We start from the raw sequence: 20841 nt of genomic DNA on the forward strand, positions 1-20841 counted from the left end.
AAATATCGAAATATTTAACTCGATTATGGATTATTGTAAACTACACTACACAGGCAAACAACAAACAAGACACACCAAAATCCTTGGTTCCGGCCAATGGCATTGGACAAGAAGCCGGTTCCATAGGAGACCAATGTGGTCGCAACATGAGGAAAGGAAATGAAAGGAAACGATATACACAGCGCTGGACAAACGGAGGGGAACATCGATGCAAAGGAGGCCACTGGGAGATTGGTCATCAGGTCCAGGGCTTCCATCAAGGAATGAGAGACATGGGCGGAAAAGGAAACAGTATGTAGGAGATATGTGCAGTGAGAAAGAGAGGGTGTCATAATCAAGTCTTCGAAGTCAAGTGATCCGCAGCCTAGTCTTTAGTTAGTATGGTGCGAAAGGAAACCCTAAACGAGAAATAAAAACTTGCCTTGTCAAGGTTATAGTCATACTTCTCCAAGGCATCCAAGGACTCATCTCGTGTGAAGCCCATACCGGTCAGCCGCTGAAGGATCAGATCGTCTTCGCCAGTGTCGTTGTTCAGAGCCCATCCAGGCTGCTTGGATTTCGCTTCGTTCGAGTCTTCACCGGTGTCGGGTTTGGAGTTGTTAAGAGGCGCAAATAGCGCGTCCCATTCATGCGCAGCGGGCTTGGATTCTCCCCCGGTTGGCGATCCGACAGGCGGGGCGGCGGATGCATGGACATTGTTGTCGAAAGCAAAGAACTGAGAGGAGCTGGATTGGTCAACATCGGCACCGGAGACAGCCTGCTGCTTCTGGGACGGGGAGTCGAAAGAGAAATCAAAGTCGGTCGTGTTTTTGGCTTCGTGACTCTGTGGCTCGTCGTCGTCATCGTCATCGTCGTCTGCTTCGGTCGCCGGCGCAAGGTTCATTCCTGCGAAGGCTGCCTCAAAGTCCGGTCCTCCCACCTTCGCTCCACCGGGTGGGATGGTAGCTTCCGAGATAGAGTCTCGCTGGATCTCATTGTTTACGACTGGCGCACCAGTGGCGTGATCCACTGAATGAGGCGCATCCGGCGCCACGGTAGGATCGCCGCGCTCGGGCAAAAGGCCACCGAATTGAGGAGGAAGATGAACATTATCTTCTTTGGGACCTTCATACTCTGGAGGGCTCGGTATTGCCCCAGGAGAAGGGGGTTTGGCCAAGTTTCCCGGGGCAGGGAAAGCAGCCAGTTGAGCAGCATCAATGGAATCCTGCTGGGTCTCCTTCTTGACATTTGGCGCAGGAGGCGTGAAATTGTCATCGAATCCAAAAGCACCCTCGTCATCGGAGCTCTCATCTTCTTCATCGTCATGGTGTAGCTCTTGAATTGGGGGGAATTCGGATGGACGGGCAGATGCAGCTCCGTTTGTCTGCTCGGTTCCAGTTACGGGCTTCATAGAAGCAAACGCCTCCTCGAAGTCGTTACCTTGTTGGGATTCCGACCGTTTGTGTGCCTTGCTGCCAAACAATTCATCAAAGCTTAGATCCTTGCTGCCTTCGGCCTGGCTCTCATTGGCGATAGGGGATGTCGCAGATTCGGGCAGCTGAGCAGTTGCGACTGGGACCTCGGGGAACCTAGCCGAGGTGTTTGGTCCTTCCTCGTCAAACGGAGACCGTACCGGGGTACCTCCAACAGTTGAGGTCGGTGCATGACTGTAGTCGGTAGATTCCGCCACTGATTGAGGTCCATAGTCACTGGTAGCCGCCTGGGAAAGCGTATCAAATCCAGAGGGTTCAGGGCCGCCGAATCGACTAGCGGGAGGCGAAACCATAGTAGACGAAGTCACAGACTGATTATCATTGAACTGCAGGAAGTTTGGGGTCAGTTGTCGGGACTGGCTCGCAGGCGGTGGCTCAGAGAATGGCCCAGCAGGGAATGCGCCAGGCAAAGAGCCAGGTGGGGGAGACACTGATGGGGTCGGAACAGCAGATGTAATGGGAGATGTGACCGCAACTTGTGGCGACTCGGAGCGGAACGAAGTGGGTGGTGGTCCGGCAGCAGGGGCAGCTGCGAATGACTGTCCGAAGAGGCTGTCAAATGCTCTTTGTTGATCATTTGAGACATCGGGGGACCGTGCCTGTTCACTTGAGCTATCTGTTCGACGGAAGAACGGGTTTGTATTTTGGCTTGCCATAGAGGTAGCAGGGCTTACAACCTCGGACACACTGCCGGCCGGTGTTGCAGACTCCTCGGAGTATTGTGGGGTCTCACGAGCCAGACCGTCAAATTCTCCCTGGAGCTTGTCCCGTTCGCCTTCGACAGTAGCTAGTTGCTTTTTGTTAATGGCAACGAGACCCTTCTGTTGGCGCGCACTAGATCGCGCCTTCTCTAGTGCCGGCTTAAGCTGGGCAACTTCGGCATTAGCCTGGCGGATCTTCTCCTTCAGGCTAGCATTCTCCTGCTCATCACTAGCCAAGGCTGTCGAAATTTGCGTGTATTGGTTTTGCAGATCCTGGCGGCTGCCGTCTAGCAATGCATATTGCTGCTGCAGTTTCTGCGTCTCTGCCTTAGATGACTTGAGGCGCTCCTCAAGTGCCTTAAAATTTGTAACCTCTTGCTCGTACATTGACCGTGCTTGTGCAAGACGTGCCTCAAAGTCACGCTTCTGCTGCGAAGTTTGTGTAATATTTTGTTCAGCAGTGGTTCTCTTCTCTTGCACAGTGTGCATTTCCTTGGCCAGAGAACCGATTTGATTCGACAAGTTCGCGAGCTCAGTGGTCTCGTTGGTCAACTTGTTTGATTCTTCGGGGTCATTGTCACCAAGGAGATCATCCGACGGAGGCGGGGGAGACCGAAGAGTTGTCGGGGTTCCGGCTGACGCACCAGTGACCTGTGGCTGCAAGCTCTGGCCAAATGTAGAAGTTGGAACAAAAGGCTTGAAGGTGTGTGATGCCGTCTGAGGGGATGCCCTAGAGGAAGGCGAGCCAGGGGTTTGGAAAGCATGGCTGGAGCCTCCGGTAGACTGAGGCATCTGAGGCTGGGCAAATGGCAGCGCGGGCGAATCGAGACCGAACAGATCATCGGCAGCTGTCCGCACAACGGGGGCGGGCGCCGGAGGAGGTGCGGGAGCTACCATTGGTGCAGGCACTTGGCGGCGCATGTTGGGCGGGATGAGGGCGGGCGGGACCACTTGTGGCAGCGGTTCCTTGCCGCTACGCTGCAATCTCACCAAGTACATAGCGACGGCAAATTCTTCCCGGCTCAACTGGCCATCTGCGTCAATATCCGCAAGATCCCAGATCTGAGCAAGGGTTTCTTCAGGAAGCTGGGCCTTCATGAAGAAAGAGACAGCTTGATCTCCAGTAATGAGTCCCAGCTTGGCTGTATCAACAGTCTCAAAAATGCCGTCAAACTGGGCCTTCTCTTGTGGGGTAATCAACCAGTCACCCCCGGTGGCCTGGGCGGAAAGAGAGCCTACAAAAGGCGAGCGATTGATTTGGTTCATGGGGCTTGTGGTTCGCTGAGGGCCAGTGAATTGCTGAGGAATGGCTGGAATGGGAGGCACATCGGGTCTCGCCCCAAAAGACGCTCGTGCGGCGGATCCCCTTCGAGCTGCCGCATCGTACAGACCAGGCGGGAGGGTCGCTGGAATGCCGCGCAGGGCGCCAGATTTATATGACGTCAGGAGATGCATGGCAATGGTAAACTCGGTGGCATCCAAGGCACCTCGCTGCTTGGTGTCAGACAAGAACCAGATACGACCCAGAACCTCATTTGGGAGCCGGGCGCGTTCGAAAATCTGTTTTGCGATTTCGCCTATAGATCAGACAGCAAACCTGTTAGATTCTGTCACACTTTCTCGACAGTGAAGAGCTACATACCTGAGATCATCCCATTCTTGACGTCCGACTTCTCAAACAGCGACACGAACTTGTTGGCGTCATCCGGCTGAAGTGGAGGAACGCGAATAGGTCCAGCCGGTCCAGGTGGAGGGCTTTTGGTTCCCGATTCCGGAATGCTTGCCGTTGGGTCGACCACAATTCCGTCAAACCGAGGCAGAGGGCCAGCTATGAAGTAGATGCGGGATCAGTACGAGTTCCACTTTTCTAAAATGAACATCACTCACATTGTAGAGCCAACTCATCGGAGGGTGCACGGCCAGCTTGGGCATGTCCAATTAACCGTAGAACAATACCGAAGCCAGATGGGGTCAGGAGCCCCCTGTTCTCTTTATCCGCAATTTGCCATATCTATACCACCAATAATTAGCCAGGACTCCCATGGTTGCGATCCAACACCCATGTTATATCCACATACCAAGCCGAGAGTATCAGGGGATAGGTGAGTCTTCTCAAAGAATGGAACGGCGATTTCACCAGTGATGACGCCGAGGTTGGTGGTATCTGCAGCCTGAAAAAGCTGGAAGAAAACGCGCTTTTCCTCGGGAGTTAGGTGAAGGTTCGGGTGTCGTTGTGCTAGAAGATTGTGATCCGTCAGCTCCGCTGCGTTGCGCATAACTAGTGCGGGTGTATGAAGGGGAGGGGTGGTGATGACGGAGGTCGGCGGGCCTTCTCCTTAAGTGCGCCAAAGCTCTCCTGCAATTGAATTTGGGTCTGACAAGAAGAAGTAATAAGTATCACTCACCGGTATCAGCCATTGCTGTGTCCTAAGAGGAGCTTAACTCCCCGCCTTCCAATAAGTTCACAATAGTTGGGGGCCTTGAGGGACAAGTCGGAGACACGGGATGCTGTCGGCTTAGTCTGAATATGCGACAAGCATGGGTGAAGCGCAGTATTTGACAGAGACGGCGAGAACACGAGATGTGAATAAATCTCGAGCTCCAAGGAGAAAATAAACTTCAAGAAGAATGGGGATAGAAAGTGGCTGGAGTCGATGTCGTAAGGAAGGTTCCTGGGGTTCTCAAGGCGGTCAGTTGGTCTAGCGCCCATCCCAGTCCCAACACGCTGTTGTCTCGCGCTGAAAGGGGGAAAGGATACTAACTACAAAGAGCGATTGAAAGATGTTGAAGAATTTTGAAGTCTATTAATTGATATATTTGTTCTTATGCAAGCTGAATTACGAGAATAGGTGTCACTAGGGTGATTTCCAAGTCTCAACTATGTTGTTATACATCAAGGAGAGCGGCTTTGTCAAGATATCCTAGCCAAGGAGAGGAGAAAAAAAGAAGCAAAGCAAAGCTTAGAGCAAGGAAGTCAAAGATATTCAGTAAGCCTCTCTAAGACATCACCCAGAGGGTAATCTTCATATGATACACTAAAAACCACAGACAAAGCCGGAACTATAAACATTACATGAACGAAATCAACGTCAGTAGTTCCTGGTGCGACTTTCAAAGATGCTAGAACTCTCAAGTCGCGTGTATCTTCAAGGTCACTTTGAAATTAGGATACATCCTTCCAACCTCAACATGTCTTGTAAGAAATACAACAAACGTATAAGTTGTATAGCGTATTCTGGAACCAGAATATGTAGATGTTCAACCAAAACTCGCCGTTTCTCTGTAACATCTGAATCTGTGGATATGACTGTCTTACTCTGAAACTATAGTCAAAGCCCTATGAGAGCTCAATCCTGGTCCCCTACTTGGCCTTTACTTGGCTGCATGGCCCTCCGGGTCTTGCACGGTCTCAACCTCCCCCCCCCCCCCCCCCCCCCNAAAGCCATGAGCTGTTTTGTATTGTCTTTCTTTGATTTGGTACTTCCATTCTGTCTGAATTGAACTAGCATTCAGAACACCTCGACTCACAATTGACATCGGGGAAATATGGGCCACGACAATGCTACTACCCCTGACGTAGATATATAGCCAATGTTATCGCGTACCAGTCCTTACGACCCCGGGGACAACTTACCATGGAACAATATAACCGAACATGCTTGTACCCGAGATATCTCTTCAATTTTCGACTACAGGACAGAACACTTTGAGAATCAACCCAGCTACTTGCGACTTGCACACTTTACAAAATCCAAGGAGGCAACTTCAGAGAGTAATAACAATGACATACGTATGTAGAAACCCAAAAGGTGGATGGAACGAGGGGAAATTTCATCGCTGCTTCAGGGATATTAAAGATATATCGAACAACAAAGCCAGAAAATCATTGGCAGCAAAACTTATGTTCCCTTCTATTTGCAAGAAGCCCAATAGACGCATGAAGACCGAACCTCTAGACTCACGTTGGTTCCCAAGCCAACCCGTAGAAGTGAAACAACCAAGAGTCCCGAAGAACGGTCAGATAACATGGCTAATCTAGTACTCGGGCTCCAGCTCCTCATCACCCTCGATGGAGTCAGAGGCGACCTCCTCGTAATCACGCTCAAGAGCAGCGAGATCCTCACGGGCCTCAGAGAACTCACCCTCCTCCATACCCTCACCAACGTACCAGTGAACGAAGGCACGCTTGGAGTACATGAGATCGAACTTGTGGTCGAGAGCGGACCAGGCCTCGGCGATGGCGGTAGTGTTGGACAGCATGCAGCTATAATCATAATTAGTATCAAAGTTTGATATCAGGTTCTAGAACCCAAAAGAATCAGAAGAAAAACTTACACAGCACGGCTGAGGTTGGCAAGATCGCCGTTGGGGACCTGCTGGGGAGGCTGGTAGCAGATACCGAGCTTGAAGCCAGTAGGGCACCAGTCGACGAACTGGATGGTGCGCTTGGTCTTGAGGGTGGCCACGGCACCGTGGGCCTCCTTGGGGACAACATCACCACGGTAGAGCAGACAGGTGGCCATGTACTTGCCGTTGCGGGGGTCACACTTGACCATCTGGTTGTGGGGCTCGAAGCAGTTGGAGGTGATCTCGGTGACAGAGTGAGCCTCGTGGGCGGCCTTGTCGGAGGAGATAATGGGAGAGTAGGCGACCAGAGGGAAGTGGATGCGGGGGTAAGGCACCAAGTTGGTCTGGAACTCGTTCAGGTCGACGTTGAGGGAACCGTCGAAACGCAGGGAAGCAGTGATGGAGGAAACAACCTGAGCGATCAGGCGGTTCAGGTTCTCGTAGCTGGGACGCTCAATACCGAGGTTGCGACGGCAGATGTCGTAAATAGCCTCGTTGTCGACCATGAAGGAGCAGTCGGAGTGCTCCAGGGTGGTGTGAGTGGTGAGGATGGAGTTGTAGGGCTCAACAACGGCGGTAGCGTTCTGGGGAGCGGGGTAGACACAGAACTCCAGCTTGGACTTCTTGCCGTAGTCGACGGACAGACGCTCCATCAGGAGAGCACCGAAACCGGAACCGGTACCACCACCGAAGGAGTGGAAGACCAAGAAACCTTGGAGACCGGCACAGGCATCGGCAACACGACGAACACGGTCGAGGACCTCATCGATCATCTCCTTACCCACGGTGTAGTGACCACGGGCGTAGTTGTTGGAAGCATCCTCCTTACCGGTGATCATCTGTTCGGGGTGGAAGAGCGAACGGTAGGTACCGGTACGGACCTCATCGACGACATTGGGCTCGAGATCGGCGTAGATGGTACGGGGAACGTACTTGCCCTGGCCTGTCAAGTGGGGGAGAAAGAATGTTAGGAGGCCATGCTTTGGAATTTTGCACATCAACGCGGGGGAACATTGAAAAAATTAGGTTTTTCATACCAGTCTCAGAGAAGAAAGTGCTGAATCCGTGATCGGGGTCGGCCTTCTTGCGTTCCTCAGTGAGGAATCCATCGGGCTATCATGGATGTTAGTCGCGGGTGTTTACCTCTCGGCAAGAAAATAGGGGGTTCGGGTGCCCGAGTCAAGATTGGGCGCCACCACGAGTTGGATTGGAATTTCAACATACCTGGATACCGTGCTCCAGACAGTACAGCTAGAAAATCAATGCTGTCAGTTTACCGAAGATTTGTCCTTCAATGGGTTGTGGATAGTTACCTCCCAGCAGGAGTTGGCGATCTGGCAACCGGCCTGGCCGACTGTAGGGAACGATCATGTCAGCGCGTCCATTGAAGAAAACATATTGGCTCTAAGCAGAATAGATGGACGATGTTGACATACCGTTCAAACTGATAATCTCTCTCATTGTGATCGAGTCGATGTTTTTTCAGGCTAAAAAATCAGGAGGGGAAAACGAAACCCAAACAACAAACGCGGTGGTCTGAAACTCTCAGTTAGGTTTGAATTGACAGGGAGATGCACGATGGAAGGGGGCGGGGGATAGCCTTACCTGAAGAATGGAGGAATGGACGAGAAGATGGAAGGGAAAACAAAGTCGACCAGAAATGTTGTGGAGGAGGAGCCGTCTGTGCTGTACAGGGGGGAACTTCGTTGTTGATCCGTTCGTTGGGTCGCGTCGGGCCTTTTGATTGGCTCCTTCCCGGTGAGGAGCAGCGGTTACTGACCGCCTCGTACTAGTCTCGTGTGAGTTCACGTGATGGACAGTACTAATACCTTATATAATATGAGTATTAAAAAGGAACGGATTTTAAGCTTAAATAGTTCAATTGGAAAATTTTGAAATTCAAAAATATATCAAGCCTATGCAAGAGTGTTTAGGTGGTTAACTTCTCCAAGGGTGGTGTGGTGTGATAACGGCGTTGGAGCTATCTAAATACTCGGTCAGCTCGGATCCACTCGGGGGGAACCACCTCGAACCACCATTCGGCCATATCATAGCCATATTATAGCCAAAGTACTAAGACAACACACCTCGGTACTGTATAGAATTCCAGTATTAAACGACCAACATTTGAATGCTAATTGAACTCCAGTACTATCATTGTGAAAAACTGCCTAAGCCTCGTCATGAGCCGAGAATAAGACATCATTAAAACATCATCCCATCCACCTAAAAAGTCCCCCAACATTGCATAGCAGAACACCAAGTCTCTCATCATGCATATCAAATTCCTTCCCACTCTGGGACTCATGCTTCCCCTCTTCACAGCAGTGGCGCAAGCAAACGTGGAAAAGACCATTTTTCTAGCACCAGCACTAGCAACCGTGCCTTCCGACGAGCCAGATCTCGACGACCTTGGTCTGGAGCGGCTATCACCACAGAGGCCCGTGGTGCGCACTCACCTCAATGCTTCCTTCCCAACTACCGCCGCGCCTGATGGTACAGACTCGTGGTTCTTCCTTGAAAACCTGAACCCGGGCCAACGGTATGAAGTACGAGTATGCTGGCTAGCCACAGTAAGACCACCCATTAATTCATCCCCGAAATCTTATACATCCCTCTGTCTATCTTTCTATACATAGAATATACATTGTCATACATAAATACAACTAACACCCCCCTAGCAACCAACAACATTCACCCTCACCACCTACCCGCTCTCAAAAACAATTTCAGACACAAACCTCCTGTCTTCCCTGAGCTTGTACACAGCCAACCGACTCGCAACACTAGACCCAAATCTCCAGGGAAATATCATCCCGCGCCGTGCCAATCCGCGCAGCAGCAAAGATCCACTCGACCCTGCGCCGATCAGTGACTCGGTCTTGTTTCTGCATGTGCACGCCGCAGCAGATTACTTCAGTACCGATCAGGCATTGATGCAGAATGTCCCACCCGTGGCGGTGGACTTGATTCTTGATCCATTCTTGTTTAATGTTTTTCCGCGCTCGTTGGTGCCGACTGCTGGGTGGATTGTACTTGTTGCTATTTTCGCGGTGGTGCTGGGCAGGTGGGTTGTGAAGGAGGTTGGGAGGGCTGTGGGTGATGCTAGGAGGCAAAGTGTTTTGGAGGAGATGAAGAAGAAATAAGTTGGTGTAGGTTTTGTGTTTTGTTGGAGATGTACGATTGAACTGAGTATAAATTAAACAAAGAAAACCATTGAGATACATATCTAACGTGGCCCTTTATGGCGACTACTTATATACCTCACTTTTCTAGAAGAAATTCACGCCCGTATAAATGGTACACATCGGAGTTCTTTAACATGGACTCTACATTGATTAGTTCCGAAGGCAAGGTTGTGTACATATCCAGTGTAGAACCATAGACCCGGGCAAACAATGTCAACTGAGGGAGATGTGAAAGGCAAAATTGAGATAGCATAACAAGAACAATTAAATGCCGAAGCCGCAAAATCAGATATATGAGGGGGTGTGCTGGATACAGGATAAACAACAGCAATGGGGAATTTAGGAAAAACAAAGCTATGGGCAGTGTATGGAGGCAACAGGGATAAAGGACAAAGCCAAAAAAAATTTCAAAAGCTAACCGACGACGTGTAGTTCAACCGAATCTCCCTCCCTTCGTTCCTGTTTCTATGCGTCTCCGAGAATCCGATTAACATTTATGCCAGTGTACATAATTCATAAGCCCACCAACTGCCATCTAGATCAAACGACACGATCACACAAAACTCCCGTTAAATCGTAGCTCCGTGAATGGCCCAGCCATTGCAAATAACGTGGCTAAATCTTGAACTTAATCTTCAAAGAAGTTTAGGATCGCACGGATACCCTTAGAGCCCAGGCCGTGGGACGGGTAGGAGATGTACAGCGGGTCCTCAGTGGCACCGAGCTTAGCACGGAATTCACTCTTGCGCACAAGATGGAACTGCTTGGCGAGGGCTTCATAGGTGTGCTCCAGCATCTTGACCTTGGTGCCGTGCATGTTGTGGCCAGGAATGAGCTGGGAAGTGGCGCCAGCGCCAAATGTGAGACCCTTGACGCCACTCTTGGCGGCGGTCTGGATTGCATGCGTGACAATGGATTCGATAACACCGTTGGGTGCGCCAGGGAAATCAAGACTGTACTTGACTTGCATACCGTGGGCGGGAGACAGCATGGCCAAAGCGACGAAGGCACAGACGACGCCGTTCTTGTCCAGAGCGTAGAAGTACCAACGGTGCTCCGAGTCGCACCATGGGCGGATCTGGGACAGGTGCACTTGTGTGCCCTTACGGTTGGACAGCCACTCGCTGACACGCTCGTCAATCTTCTGGCGGATGTCTTCTGGTACCATCTCGCCTTGGTTCATGGAGACCAGCTTGATTCCCTCGGTTTCGGCACGGCGCAGCTTACGTGCAATCTCGCCGTCAGAAGCGGCTTGGTTGCGTGATGGGTCAACGCGCTCTTCGGCGATACAGGACAAACTGCGCCACCCTAGTCGCTCGCCGAGAATGGTTTCAACCTCAGGCGAGCAGAGGATCCATACGGGTTTGTACTTGGTCTCGCGGCGCATCCACTGCAGGAATTGTGTAATTGTGCGTGTGTACTGCTTGGGGTCGCAGGCAGGGTTGCCAGGAATAATTGCGAAGTTGCTGGAACTAGGTACGTAGGCGACGGCTGCACCAGTGGTCATGTCACGCCAGATCTTGAAACGGTCATCAAACCAGGAGGTTGATGTGGCATCTCCGTAATTGGCGACTAGATGTTCCAGAGGCTGCAGCTCACTGGGATCCGAAGCTACCCGAACCTTGTGCTCATGGTGCCACGGCGGCTCAATAGTCGATGATTCTGGGTGGCGAAGCTGTTCAGAGACAGGCTTCGCTGGCAGACTCTTGGGGTCGCGAGGGAACAGTGACGTCAGTCGGATGTTGCCCAACTTAAGGATAAGCATCACGATACGTTCCAGGCCAACTCCTGCGCCTGCGTGGGGCGGGGCACCCCAGCGGAAGCCCTCAAGATACTCCTCCATATCATCCGGGTTGATGCCCACACGACGCATGTTTTCCTCGAGCATGTGGGCGTCGTGGATACGCTGACCACCCGAGACAATCTCTTGTCCACGAATAAACATGTCAAATGAGTTGGTGTACTTGTCATCTTCGGCGTCGGGCATTGTATAGAAGGGACGTGCACCGCGAGGGAATTTGTCAAGGACGTAGTAGTCGGTGCCGTATTGCTCCTTGACAAGCTCACCCAGGCGGATCTCATCACGGGTACCCAAGTCCTCGTCTAGAGGCAGCTGCTCGCCGTCTTCATTTAACCAGCCCGAGTCGTTCAACATCTTGATACCGTCGGTGAAACGAATGATCGGCGTCTTTTCCAGCCATACGACATCTTCCGAGGGGAACTGGTACTTGACGAGCTCAACCTCGCGGCGGTATTTGGTGTAGATACCCTTGAGGATATTCTTAATCACAGCGTCAAGAGTCTCAAGCATCTCATGGTAGTGCTCATCAATGGCCATCTCAAGATCCAATCCAGTATATTCTGTAAGGTGGCGGTGGGTATTGGAGTTTTCGGCACGGAAAACAGCGCCAATCTCGTAAACGCGGCCGAAATCAGATGCGATAGCCATCTGCTTCGCCAATTGAGGAGACTGGGCGAGGAACGCGGGGCGGCCGAAATAGTTGACCTGGAAGACACTCGCGCCAGACTCGGTAGCGGCGCCTTGCAACTTCGGGGTATGAATTTCAATAAACTCGCGGTCGTCAAGGGCAACACGGAAAAGGTTACATGTGCCGGCCTGAATACGGAAGATGGATTGCGAGGTGGACGTGCGAAGGTCGAGGATTCGGTTGGCCAAACGTGTCCGGTCAGGGATATGGTTGCGGCGGCCCTCGGCCTTTTCTTCTTCGTTGGTCCGAATCTCTGCCTCGTAGACGCTGAAGGGGACAGGTTCCTCGCGGCGAACCTGGAGGTGAACCGAGTCAACGGCCAGCTCGACATCATGAATTGAGCAGCCCAAAACTGGAACCTCGGGTTTCTGTATAGTGCCGCGGACCGTGACAAAAGAGCCCACTCGGAGGTGCTCCACCCATTGGATCATGGCGAGAGATGAGACCCCCGCCCGCTCATGCAAAACACCCTGGAAAGTACCTAGCTGCTGGCGGAATACCAAGAACACTAGCTTAGCACTCATTCGACGGATGACGTGCAGTCGTGCGCTGAAAAATACTTGCTGGCCCTCCATGGCAAGAGTTATGTCATCGATCCGAGTGCGCAATTCTCCCGTCCGTGTGGCCGACTGCATCAAGGGAAGCTCGCCATACCGAGCCTTCATATCTGGCGTCTCCTCAGCTGCAGATTTGGCAATCTCCTCTTCCTTATGGCGGCGGTCGGTCTCGGAGAACATCTCCTCGCTGAGACGACTGCGCTCGCTTCGACGCTGTTCACGCACCAACCGCTTTTGTTGGTTTTTGCTCAAGGCACCGGAAGATGAGTCATCGGAGACATCATCAGATGAAGAAACATACTCATTCTTATCCCGTAGGAAGTTGCCGAGAATGCTGCGACGAGGGGATGCGGTGGGGGAACCAGACCGAGATTGAGAGGTACGAGCTTTGGATGGCAGGGCAGTGCGAATGTTGGAACCGGAGGAGTCCTCCTCACCTCCCAAGTGTCCTCTGATAGCCTTTGAGAGGGCACGTTTAATCGACATTGTAAGTTTATTTGGGGGGGGGGAAGAGAAAGAAGAGGGAGTTTGTATATATAAGGGAGAAGTGGGGGTGGCCGGAACAGGCGATTTCCAATGTTTTTAACCTTGGAAGGCCCTAGAGTCCCGAGAGAGGTAAAGGAAATCCCGAGTTCCGAGGATAATGTAAGCCCTAAAAAATATAACAAAAACAGGAACTGTGTAGGTGGATAATTAGAGAAACTTGATATAATCCAACAGTAAACTAGAATTTGAAAGAATCAAAAGAATCAACAAAATCAAAATCAAAATGTAATACTTGGACAACCCTCCAGGGCCAGAAGGTATGATGACATCATCCCCCAAATCCAAGAAACCCTGATTGTCTTGGTATGGAGCCTGAGAGCCCGGGAGCCTTGGAGCCTTGGAGCCCTCCAAGAGAACTGGCCATTGCTGCGATCTTACGTTGTAGTGGACTGGGCTTTGTTCAACTATTACTCCGACCTTCGCTCGCTATCGTTAATTCCCTCACATCCTCTTGACTATTCTGTTCTTCTTCCCTCATTCCTCAAATCTCAAATATCTCACCTGGTCTTACGGTCTTATCCCGCCTTATCATCGTCGGCTTCCGGGTCCCTCCGATCCGCATGCTAAATCGATAGGACGAACATTACTTTCCACTACAGCATCATGGCCTCGTCTCGTTGGTGGCTCTATGTACAGGCCATCTTTTGGCGCTTCCTAATGCGCATTGGCATGTTCATACACGAAATCGCTCCCCGACCACCCCGACCGTTATTCACCCGTACCATCACCTCCGACACCTCCCACCCCGTCGTCCTTCACTTCTACTGTCCACCGAATTATCATGACCAGCGAAAGCTAGGTCATCGATTCCCTGTCGCCGTCAACTTCCACGGTGGTGGTTTCACACTTGGCGCTGCTACGGATGATTCTCGCTGGGCGAAATCAGTGCTGGACAATGTCGGCGCCGTAATGGTGAGTGTCGCCTACCGACGAGCCCCGGAACACCCCTTCCCTGCGGCAGTAGACGACGGAGTCGAGGCACTACTATATCTGGCAACACATGCCGGCGAACTGGGATTAGATGTGAGCCGTGTCGCGCTGAGCGGGTTCTCGGCAGGCGGCAACCTGGCTGTCACGGTACCCTTGCGGCTGCGTGGCAGAATATCTACAGAAGTCAAGGAAAACATGGGTCGAGCCGAATCCACACAAAATCTGCTCAATCAGGTTAGCGATCTCAACATCGTGGCTTTGTTCTCTTGGTACCCGATTCTAGACTTTGAAGAATCTCGCGACCACCGTCGTGCTATGAGTTTGATGCCGGATAAGACTCTCCCTGCATTTTTCACCACCCTCTTCGATGAGGCCTATCTTCCTGATTTGAACGAACGTGTCTCCCCCTTTGCCTCTCCAGTCCATGCATCTGACCGTATGCTGTTGGAGGCTCTACCCCGCGACGTATTTTTCTTTATCTGCGAGTGGGATATGTTGATGAACGAGGGCCAATCTTTCGTTCGTCGCTTAGAAACCCTCGGCAAACGCCCCCGTGCCATGCTCATCGAGAAAGCCCGACATGCGTGGGATAAGTCACCTAATCCCTGGAGGGACCAAAACAGCGTGGACATCTTATACCGCGATGCCTGTGCCGATATGAAGGCTATCTTCGACCGGTGATCGATTTTCTTAGACTTTTCGCCTATTATTTCTAGACTTTGTTTCTTTAGCACTGGGATCTTGACTTTGGCGTTTGAACTGGCATTCACGGCGTCGGCTGTACATAGCGTTGTTTGATATCTTTATTCTACCGTTACTTTATCAGCTTGTTCTATATTGTATATATACCTACAACATAGACACATGTACTGTGTAGCTCTAGCTGTCTTATCAGATTGTATTGGTTGGGTTCATATATATAATATCCACCTCCGCCGCAACACTGAAAAGCAAGTGGAAATTGAGAGCACACAACGCCTATATCCGGATAAAAGTACGGGGTACATATCAACATTTCCCTTTCCATTAGTGCTCACTTCTTACCTTCTGATCATAGGCAAGGTATTCACTGATTACATACTTTGTGACGCTACCGACCAAGGTCCAGACGTATATACAAATTTCCTCTGCCACTCCTTGGTCTAGAGAAATACTCGCAGGCCCTGAAAGCAGCTAGCATTATCAATATTGAGTTGACTCATATTTGCGCCAGCAAATCTGCACACCGTTGAGCAGAATCTTTCGTGCCTACAAAAGACACGCTGGGATGATTATCGAGACCGATTTCAGCAAGGGTTGAAGCTGAGAGTGTTAAAGGACAAATCATCTTGATCGAATCTATGTAAACTCACCTTCTGGATTATAACTTGGCCATCCCAGGGCTTTTAGTCCGTGTTGAGGATCAGTAATGAATGAGCCCCAAGCCGAACGCATCTGATCCTGCAGCTGGCGCTGCGCCTCAGACTCAGCAATCCCAGTAATCTCAGCAGATTCTCCAAAGATCATATTGAACTCGACCCCGTGGTATGCTCCGCTACTGGGGTAAAGGCGGGTATTATCCCAATCCGCGTTATATTGAAATCGCCAAACTGGTGTATGTCGGCGGCTTCGGTGTGCTGCTTCGAGACTGGATGGACAGAAAAACGTTTGCATATTAAAGTCGTCCCACTGCTTGTCTGTCAACGTAGATCCCTGGGCATAGCTCGCAATCTTGTAGAATCCCGCTTCATTGGCGTTGTGCCCGACCAAGTAGGGCTGTTTATAGTGAAGGCGCTAGTTAGCAACTACATTGACCCATTGAGTATGTTCGAGATGCAGGAGAGCCCACTCACGATGCGGGCAAATTTTCCTTGCTGCGAGAGAAGAGTGTAATTCTCAAAAACAGTTACGCCGTCCACAGTGGGCTGGAAAGCGGGGGATTTCCTTGCAGGGTTTGTCGTCGGTACCTTCACTGCACTAGCAGCGGCGAGAATGGCACTCGCATTCTGCTTTCTCATGCACGGTAGAACATCTCCTGAAGACCCACAGCCTAACTGGGCAGAGACATTATACCAATGCTTTTCTGCGGTTGTCCTATTGTTTGTTGGGAAGCTGAGGGCTGTGCCAGAATGCGAGATCAACCCGGAAACTAGGGGCTCGGACTGGTAGGCGTATGCCCAATAATCAACAGAAGCACTTCCGCAGGACTGGCCAGATATAGTAATTCGGTCTGGGTCGCCCCCAAATCCATGGATATTTTGCTTCACCCATTCAACAGCTGAGCGTTGGTCTAGTAGACCAAGGTTAGGGGGGTGTCCAGGCAGACCAGGAAACCCGAAGATGTTCATGCGTGAGTTTACCGTCACAACGATTACATCCTCTGCATCAGCAAATCTGCCTCCATAATAAAAAGGAGTATCGGTTGTACCACTTGTCCATCCTATAACATGGTTCAGAAATACGACGGAAGATGAAGAAGCGACAACCTACTACCACCATAGAAATGGACATAAACAGGCTTGAGTTGATTTAGGTCCGGCTTTGACCAAACATTCAGAGTCAAGCAATCTTCACTTTGAGTGTTGTTATTAATAGCTGCGAAGGCCTTGAAAATACTGTCAAATTGAGGAGTTTTGTCGGGATAGTCGACGAGCTTCGACACCGAGTACATGCAGTCTCTATATATTTCTGTTAACCGGAAAAGCAGAACAACATCACCCAAGATAGTACACACTTTCCCTAGATTATACTAATGTCAGAACCTCTCATTTTATGCGTTTTATAGCGGGATGTAAGGGATAAGATGAATTCATACATATTCCGACGCGATGTGAATACCCCTGGGCGTGTAGGGTTGGGGCGGTGCGAATCGCAATTGGTTAATCGGCGGCTGCGCGTAGGGAACCCCCAGCCATTCTATGACCCTCGGATTCTTCGATGCCTCGTGGCCCTGAATGACTCCATTCGACCCGACATGAGCCTGTCGCGCTACGACAACCGCCGTGAAGGCTAGCCAAGTTACTCTCATGATTTTCTCTTCAAAGAAACCTGTAATTGGATCGGAGATACAAAAGCAAAAGAAAACAGAGTGTGGGAGAAGCCGGGGTTTTGGAAATCACTCGCATGTAATGTAGCTTCGACAGGGCTAAGTGGGGCTCGCATACCCCGTAACCCGTAGAAGCCAGCCCTGGACGTTCTGCCGTGATTTAGTTTAGCTCTACTGTCTCAAGTTCATAACAAATCCATTTGGCCCCTAACGGGCCGTCCGAGGTCATATTGAAGCCTAGTGGCGTTAATAGCGGCATGGAGGAAGCTTTAATCCTCGATCTCATGAACGAAAGAAAAGAAAAGAAAAGCTCTCTCTTGCCTGGCCCCAATACTCATTAAATGCACATAGGCAATGACGACCTTAATTCAATCCACTTCCATTACTACGTCCGCGAGGGAGTCAGAGTCAAGAGGACATCTTACAATCGAATGTGCGAGGCGAAGTGGCTTCTATCGAGGAACAAGATAACTATATCTGTGTTACGACGGAGATTCAGCAAGACGTAGTGAACTGTGGGAATATAAAATCGAAGGGACACGACTCGTCATAATCTATCCCAGAGTTATTCTTAAGCCTACTATGATTCATCCAAGCAATCTATGTCACCAGCTAGACTCGAATTCTCAGTACCTTGTTCACCCTCGACCTTCCTTATGAAATAATACGTCCACCAACTATATTGATTGCACGACTTGTTTTGCACCACTCCCAACATACTTATCAACTGCAGAGACATGTGCTACTCGATGCTTAAGTTGAGACTCCCTCGCCGCACATGACTACTCCACTGTAACCGTAGTAGGAATTGCTTCTATATTTCCATAGACGATGTTCTCGTTTGTGTTTTTCGATATTTACCAGGGCCTGTCAAAGCTGATATCCCCACATTAACTGATATAGGCTTTTCAAGGGCCGATGCCCGCGCTATGTCGATCACATCTTCAACGCGAATGAGGTCGAAACATGAGAATTGAACTCGGATTATGCCCTAACCCTAAGATTCCTAGGTTCTTTGATTCGCGACGTACCTTAGTACCTCCTTTCTAACCTTAGATGTTGCGTAAGAAAGGCTAATCTAGGCGGGAATAGTGAATGGGTCGTACCGATATCCTAATTTCTCAAAACTTTAACCCATTGACTTGACGCTAGAAGGACGGCTAGTTGAGAGCGAATTCACATGCTCGTGTGATATGATGGCTCCTACCAGGTTTAATGCCCTGATCAGGTTTTCGTGGGCGGATTGCGTATCGGGCGATCTTTCGGCGAGGTCTAGTTCTGATCAACGGGTGTATGCGCCCGCAACGTCTATTTAAACCATTCGGAATACTATCCACCAATCAACTGTCTATATATTGGAATCCAAGTGGCTTTCCTTGCTAAAAGGATCTTCAAGGATTTCCAAGGTTGGAGATAAACGGTGACGAAAGAGTGGAGCTACATTCTTTTCGGGGTCTGGAATCAAGCTTCTTTTGACTTGGCAGCTCGAAGCTCGTTTAAAAAAAATTGATTAGAAAGTTTTGCACTTAAATTATTCTACAGTTTTTTAGTCCTGCGCAAGGTCGTTTTTCTCTGCTTTTTTCTGCTTATTTTTGATGTTGTGATGGGATCCTCAAAAAAACCTAGCCGAGATGGCGGAGTCAAAGGTAGGAAAGGTTTGAAGAGATCGCTCCGAAATGACAATAATTCTAACAGCGATAGATGCCGTGGAAGCTCCCGAACACGAGCAACCAGGAGGCACCGAAGAAGAAGGAAGCAAGAATGATGCCATGGGCAACAACCCATCATATAGTTTGGCGGGCTCTGGCGCGCAAAATCCGAACAACAATCGAGGATATACAGACGAGGAGTACGAGCAGTACAATTCTCAGGCTGATAAAGGAGATGATGGTCCAACTTGGAGTTTGGCCCAGCCACTTCCTCATATTGTCCGGCCTGGCATGCGTCACGGCGCCTTGCCAGAGGATCGAAAGGAGGATCAAGGCGCCATGACAGAGAACGAAGAGGATCTAGCCCAGACAGATGAAATTCGGAAACAGCAGTCAGCTGAAAATCGAATGAAGAAGGTCAATAATCCTAGAGAAGACGGATTTTTCAATACCTGGTCGAAAATTCGGCACTATCTTCGTGAGCCGATGGCCGAATGGCTCGGAGTAAGTTGTCGATATAGCCCAAAAAGATCAAATAACATTTTCAAATGCTAACAGGTATCTTTCGCAGACAACTATGGCAATGACAATCGGTCTTTGCGCCACCTTATCAAACTTCACTTCCTCCGGACAAGCTGGATCATACCCTGCTCAAAGTGTCGCCTGGGGCTTTGGATTCATGGCCGCTATCTACACTACCGGAGGTATGTCTGGTGGCCATTTAAACCCAGCCATCTCAATCTCGCTGTCTGTATTTCGTGGGTTCCCCGCACGTCGATGTGTGATATACATTGCTGCGCAACTCCTCGGGGCTATCACCGCCGGGGGTATATCATACGCGATCTACCATGACGCCATTGTTGAAGCCGCCACATTAGCCAAAGTGCCTCAGAATGCAAGCGTCGCCGCTCAGGCTCTCATCACCTTACCGAAATCATTCGTCCATCCTGCGACTGCGTTCTTCACCGAATTTTTGGGCAGCGCAATCTTAGTCGGTTCTATTCTCGCTCTGGGAGATGATACAAATGCACCTCCAGGGGCGGGAATGCAAGCATTTATTATTGGGATTATCATTACGATTGTGATCCTTGCACTTGGGTATAATACTGGAGGGTATGTGTCTGATTTCCAATTCCCACTTCCAAGTGTATGAAACTAATTTTGTCTGTCTCTTTATAGTTGTTTCAACTGCGCGCGCGACTTTGGGCCCCGACTTGTTGCCGTCATGGCTGGATGGGGTGGTCATCTCTTCCGAGAATACCATGCATGGTGGATCTGGGGTCCATGGATTGCAGACATCACCGGCGCATTATTTGGTGCCTTGATCTATGACATGGCTATCTTTACTGGTGGGGAGAGTCCAGTTAACTATCCTCCACGGAGGCGAAAGCGAGCATACCGTGTGAGAGCTTTGAATCTTCGGAAGAAGCTTCATATTGGGAAAAGGAAGGTCCCCGATCTTGAGCATTCTGTTGCGGATACCGAGCACTAGACTATGTTACAAAAGTAAAATTACCGAGCCTATGAATCTTTAGTTGTTTCATGTACATATTGTATAAACGATCCACACTTGTCTCACTATGGCCTATTGGTTGATTATTTCCGGAAGAATGTTGCAGCCCCTAAGAACGGGCCACTAAGGGAGCTAATGAAGCTTCTACTCGGAGCTAGCAAAGGCTTCGCCAAGTTACTCTGTATAGTCATGAGGGTTCCTCTTCCCTTGAAACTGAGTTGATTCTGGAAAGTGGGGGAACCCCTCGGGAGCCGACGGATGCCGAGACTATAATCCACGGAACAGGGTCCAGGCCGAATTGGTTCTTATATAGAAGTATCATGAGTGTTGACAGTCCACAACCATAATTGTTAACAAATTGAAAAATACGCAGCAAGTTTGTACCAGCACGCACTTAGAACCAAAGTCGAGAATCGAAAAGAAA

General features: G+C 50.2%; 7 protein-coding genes across 7 annotated transcripts; 3 read left to right on the forward strand and 4 right to left on the reverse strand.

Annotated features, from left to right (window-relative positions):
• Positions 1-364: 364 nt before the first annotated feature.
• Positions 365-4449, reverse strand: PEX2_018650 (EF hand domain protein; the record flags this gene model as incomplete). The annotated part of the gene is made up of 4 exons (XM_016739140.1): positions 365-3750; positions 3816-4001; positions 4061-4184; positions 4252-4449. The coding sequence occupies 4 exons, from the start codon at positions 4447-4449 to the stop codon at positions 365-367; spliced, it is 3894 nt and encodes a 1297-aa protein (XP_016603027.1).
• Positions 4450-6208: 1759 nt separating this feature from the next.
• Positions 6209-7981, reverse strand: PEX2_018660 (tubulin alpha chain; the record flags this gene model as incomplete). The annotated part of the gene is made up of 6 exons (XM_016739141.1): positions 6209-6437; positions 6509-7463; positions 7558-7633; positions 7745-7771; positions 7834-7874; positions 7957-7981. The coding sequence occupies 6 exons, from the start codon at positions 7979-7981 to the stop codon at positions 6209-6211; spliced, it is 1353 nt and encodes a 450-aa protein (XP_016603028.1).
• Positions 7982-8793: 812 nt separating this feature from the next.
• Positions 8794-9666, forward strand: PEX2_018670 (uncharacterized protein; the record flags this gene model as incomplete). Its single annotated transcript, XM_016739142.1, has 2 exons — positions 8794-9075; positions 9202-9666. 2 exons carry the CDS (start codon positions 8794-8796, stop codon positions 9664-9666), a joined length of 747 nt encoding a protein of 248 aa, XP_016603029.1.
• Positions 9667-10336: 670 nt separating this feature from the next.
• erdS (aspartyl-tRNA synthetase, cytoplasmic) lies at positions 10337-13240 on the reverse strand (the record flags this gene model as incomplete). Its single annotated transcript, XM_016739143.1, has 1 exon — positions 10337-13240. The coding sequence occupies one exon, from the start codon at positions 13238-13240 to the stop codon at positions 10337-10339; it is 2904 nt and encodes a 967-aa protein (XP_016603030.1).
• A 663-nt stretch (positions 13241-13903) lies between these two features.
• PEX2_018690 (alpha/beta hydrolase) lies at positions 13904-14911 on the forward strand (the record flags this gene model as incomplete). Its single annotated transcript, XM_016739144.1, has 1 exon — positions 13904-14911. The coding sequence occupies one exon, from the start codon at positions 13904-13906 to the stop codon at positions 14909-14911; it is 1008 nt and encodes a 335-aa protein (XP_016603031.1).
• Positions 14912-15428: 517 nt separating this feature from the next.
• PEX2_018700 (Carboxylesterase, type B) lies at positions 15429-16880 on the reverse strand (the record flags this gene model as incomplete). The annotated part of the gene is made up of 4 exons (XM_016739145.1): positions 15429-15532; positions 15583-15985; positions 16063-16649; positions 16700-16880. The coding sequence occupies 4 exons, from the start codon at positions 16878-16880 to the stop codon at positions 15429-15431; spliced, it is 1275 nt and encodes a 424-aa protein (XP_016603032.1).
• A 2051-nt stretch (positions 16881-18931) lies between these two features.
• PEX2_018710 (MIP/aquaporin family protein) lies at positions 18932-20396 on the forward strand (the record flags this gene model as incomplete). Its single annotated transcript, XM_016739146.1, has 3 exons — positions 18932-19408; positions 19476-20017; positions 20084-20396. The coding sequence occupies 3 exons, from the start codon at positions 18932-18934 to the stop codon at positions 20394-20396; spliced, it is 1332 nt and encodes a 443-aa protein (XP_016603033.1).
• Between the last annotated feature and the right edge of the window lie 445 nt (positions 20397-20841).

The sequence above is a fragment of the Penicillium expansum genome, assembly GCF_000769745.1.
Source record: "Penicillium expansum strain MD-8 chromosome Unknown contig48, whole genome shotgun sequence".
Taxonomy (NCBI): Eukaryota; Fungi; Ascomycota; class Eurotiomycetes; order Eurotiales; family Aspergillaceae; genus Penicillium; species Penicillium expansum.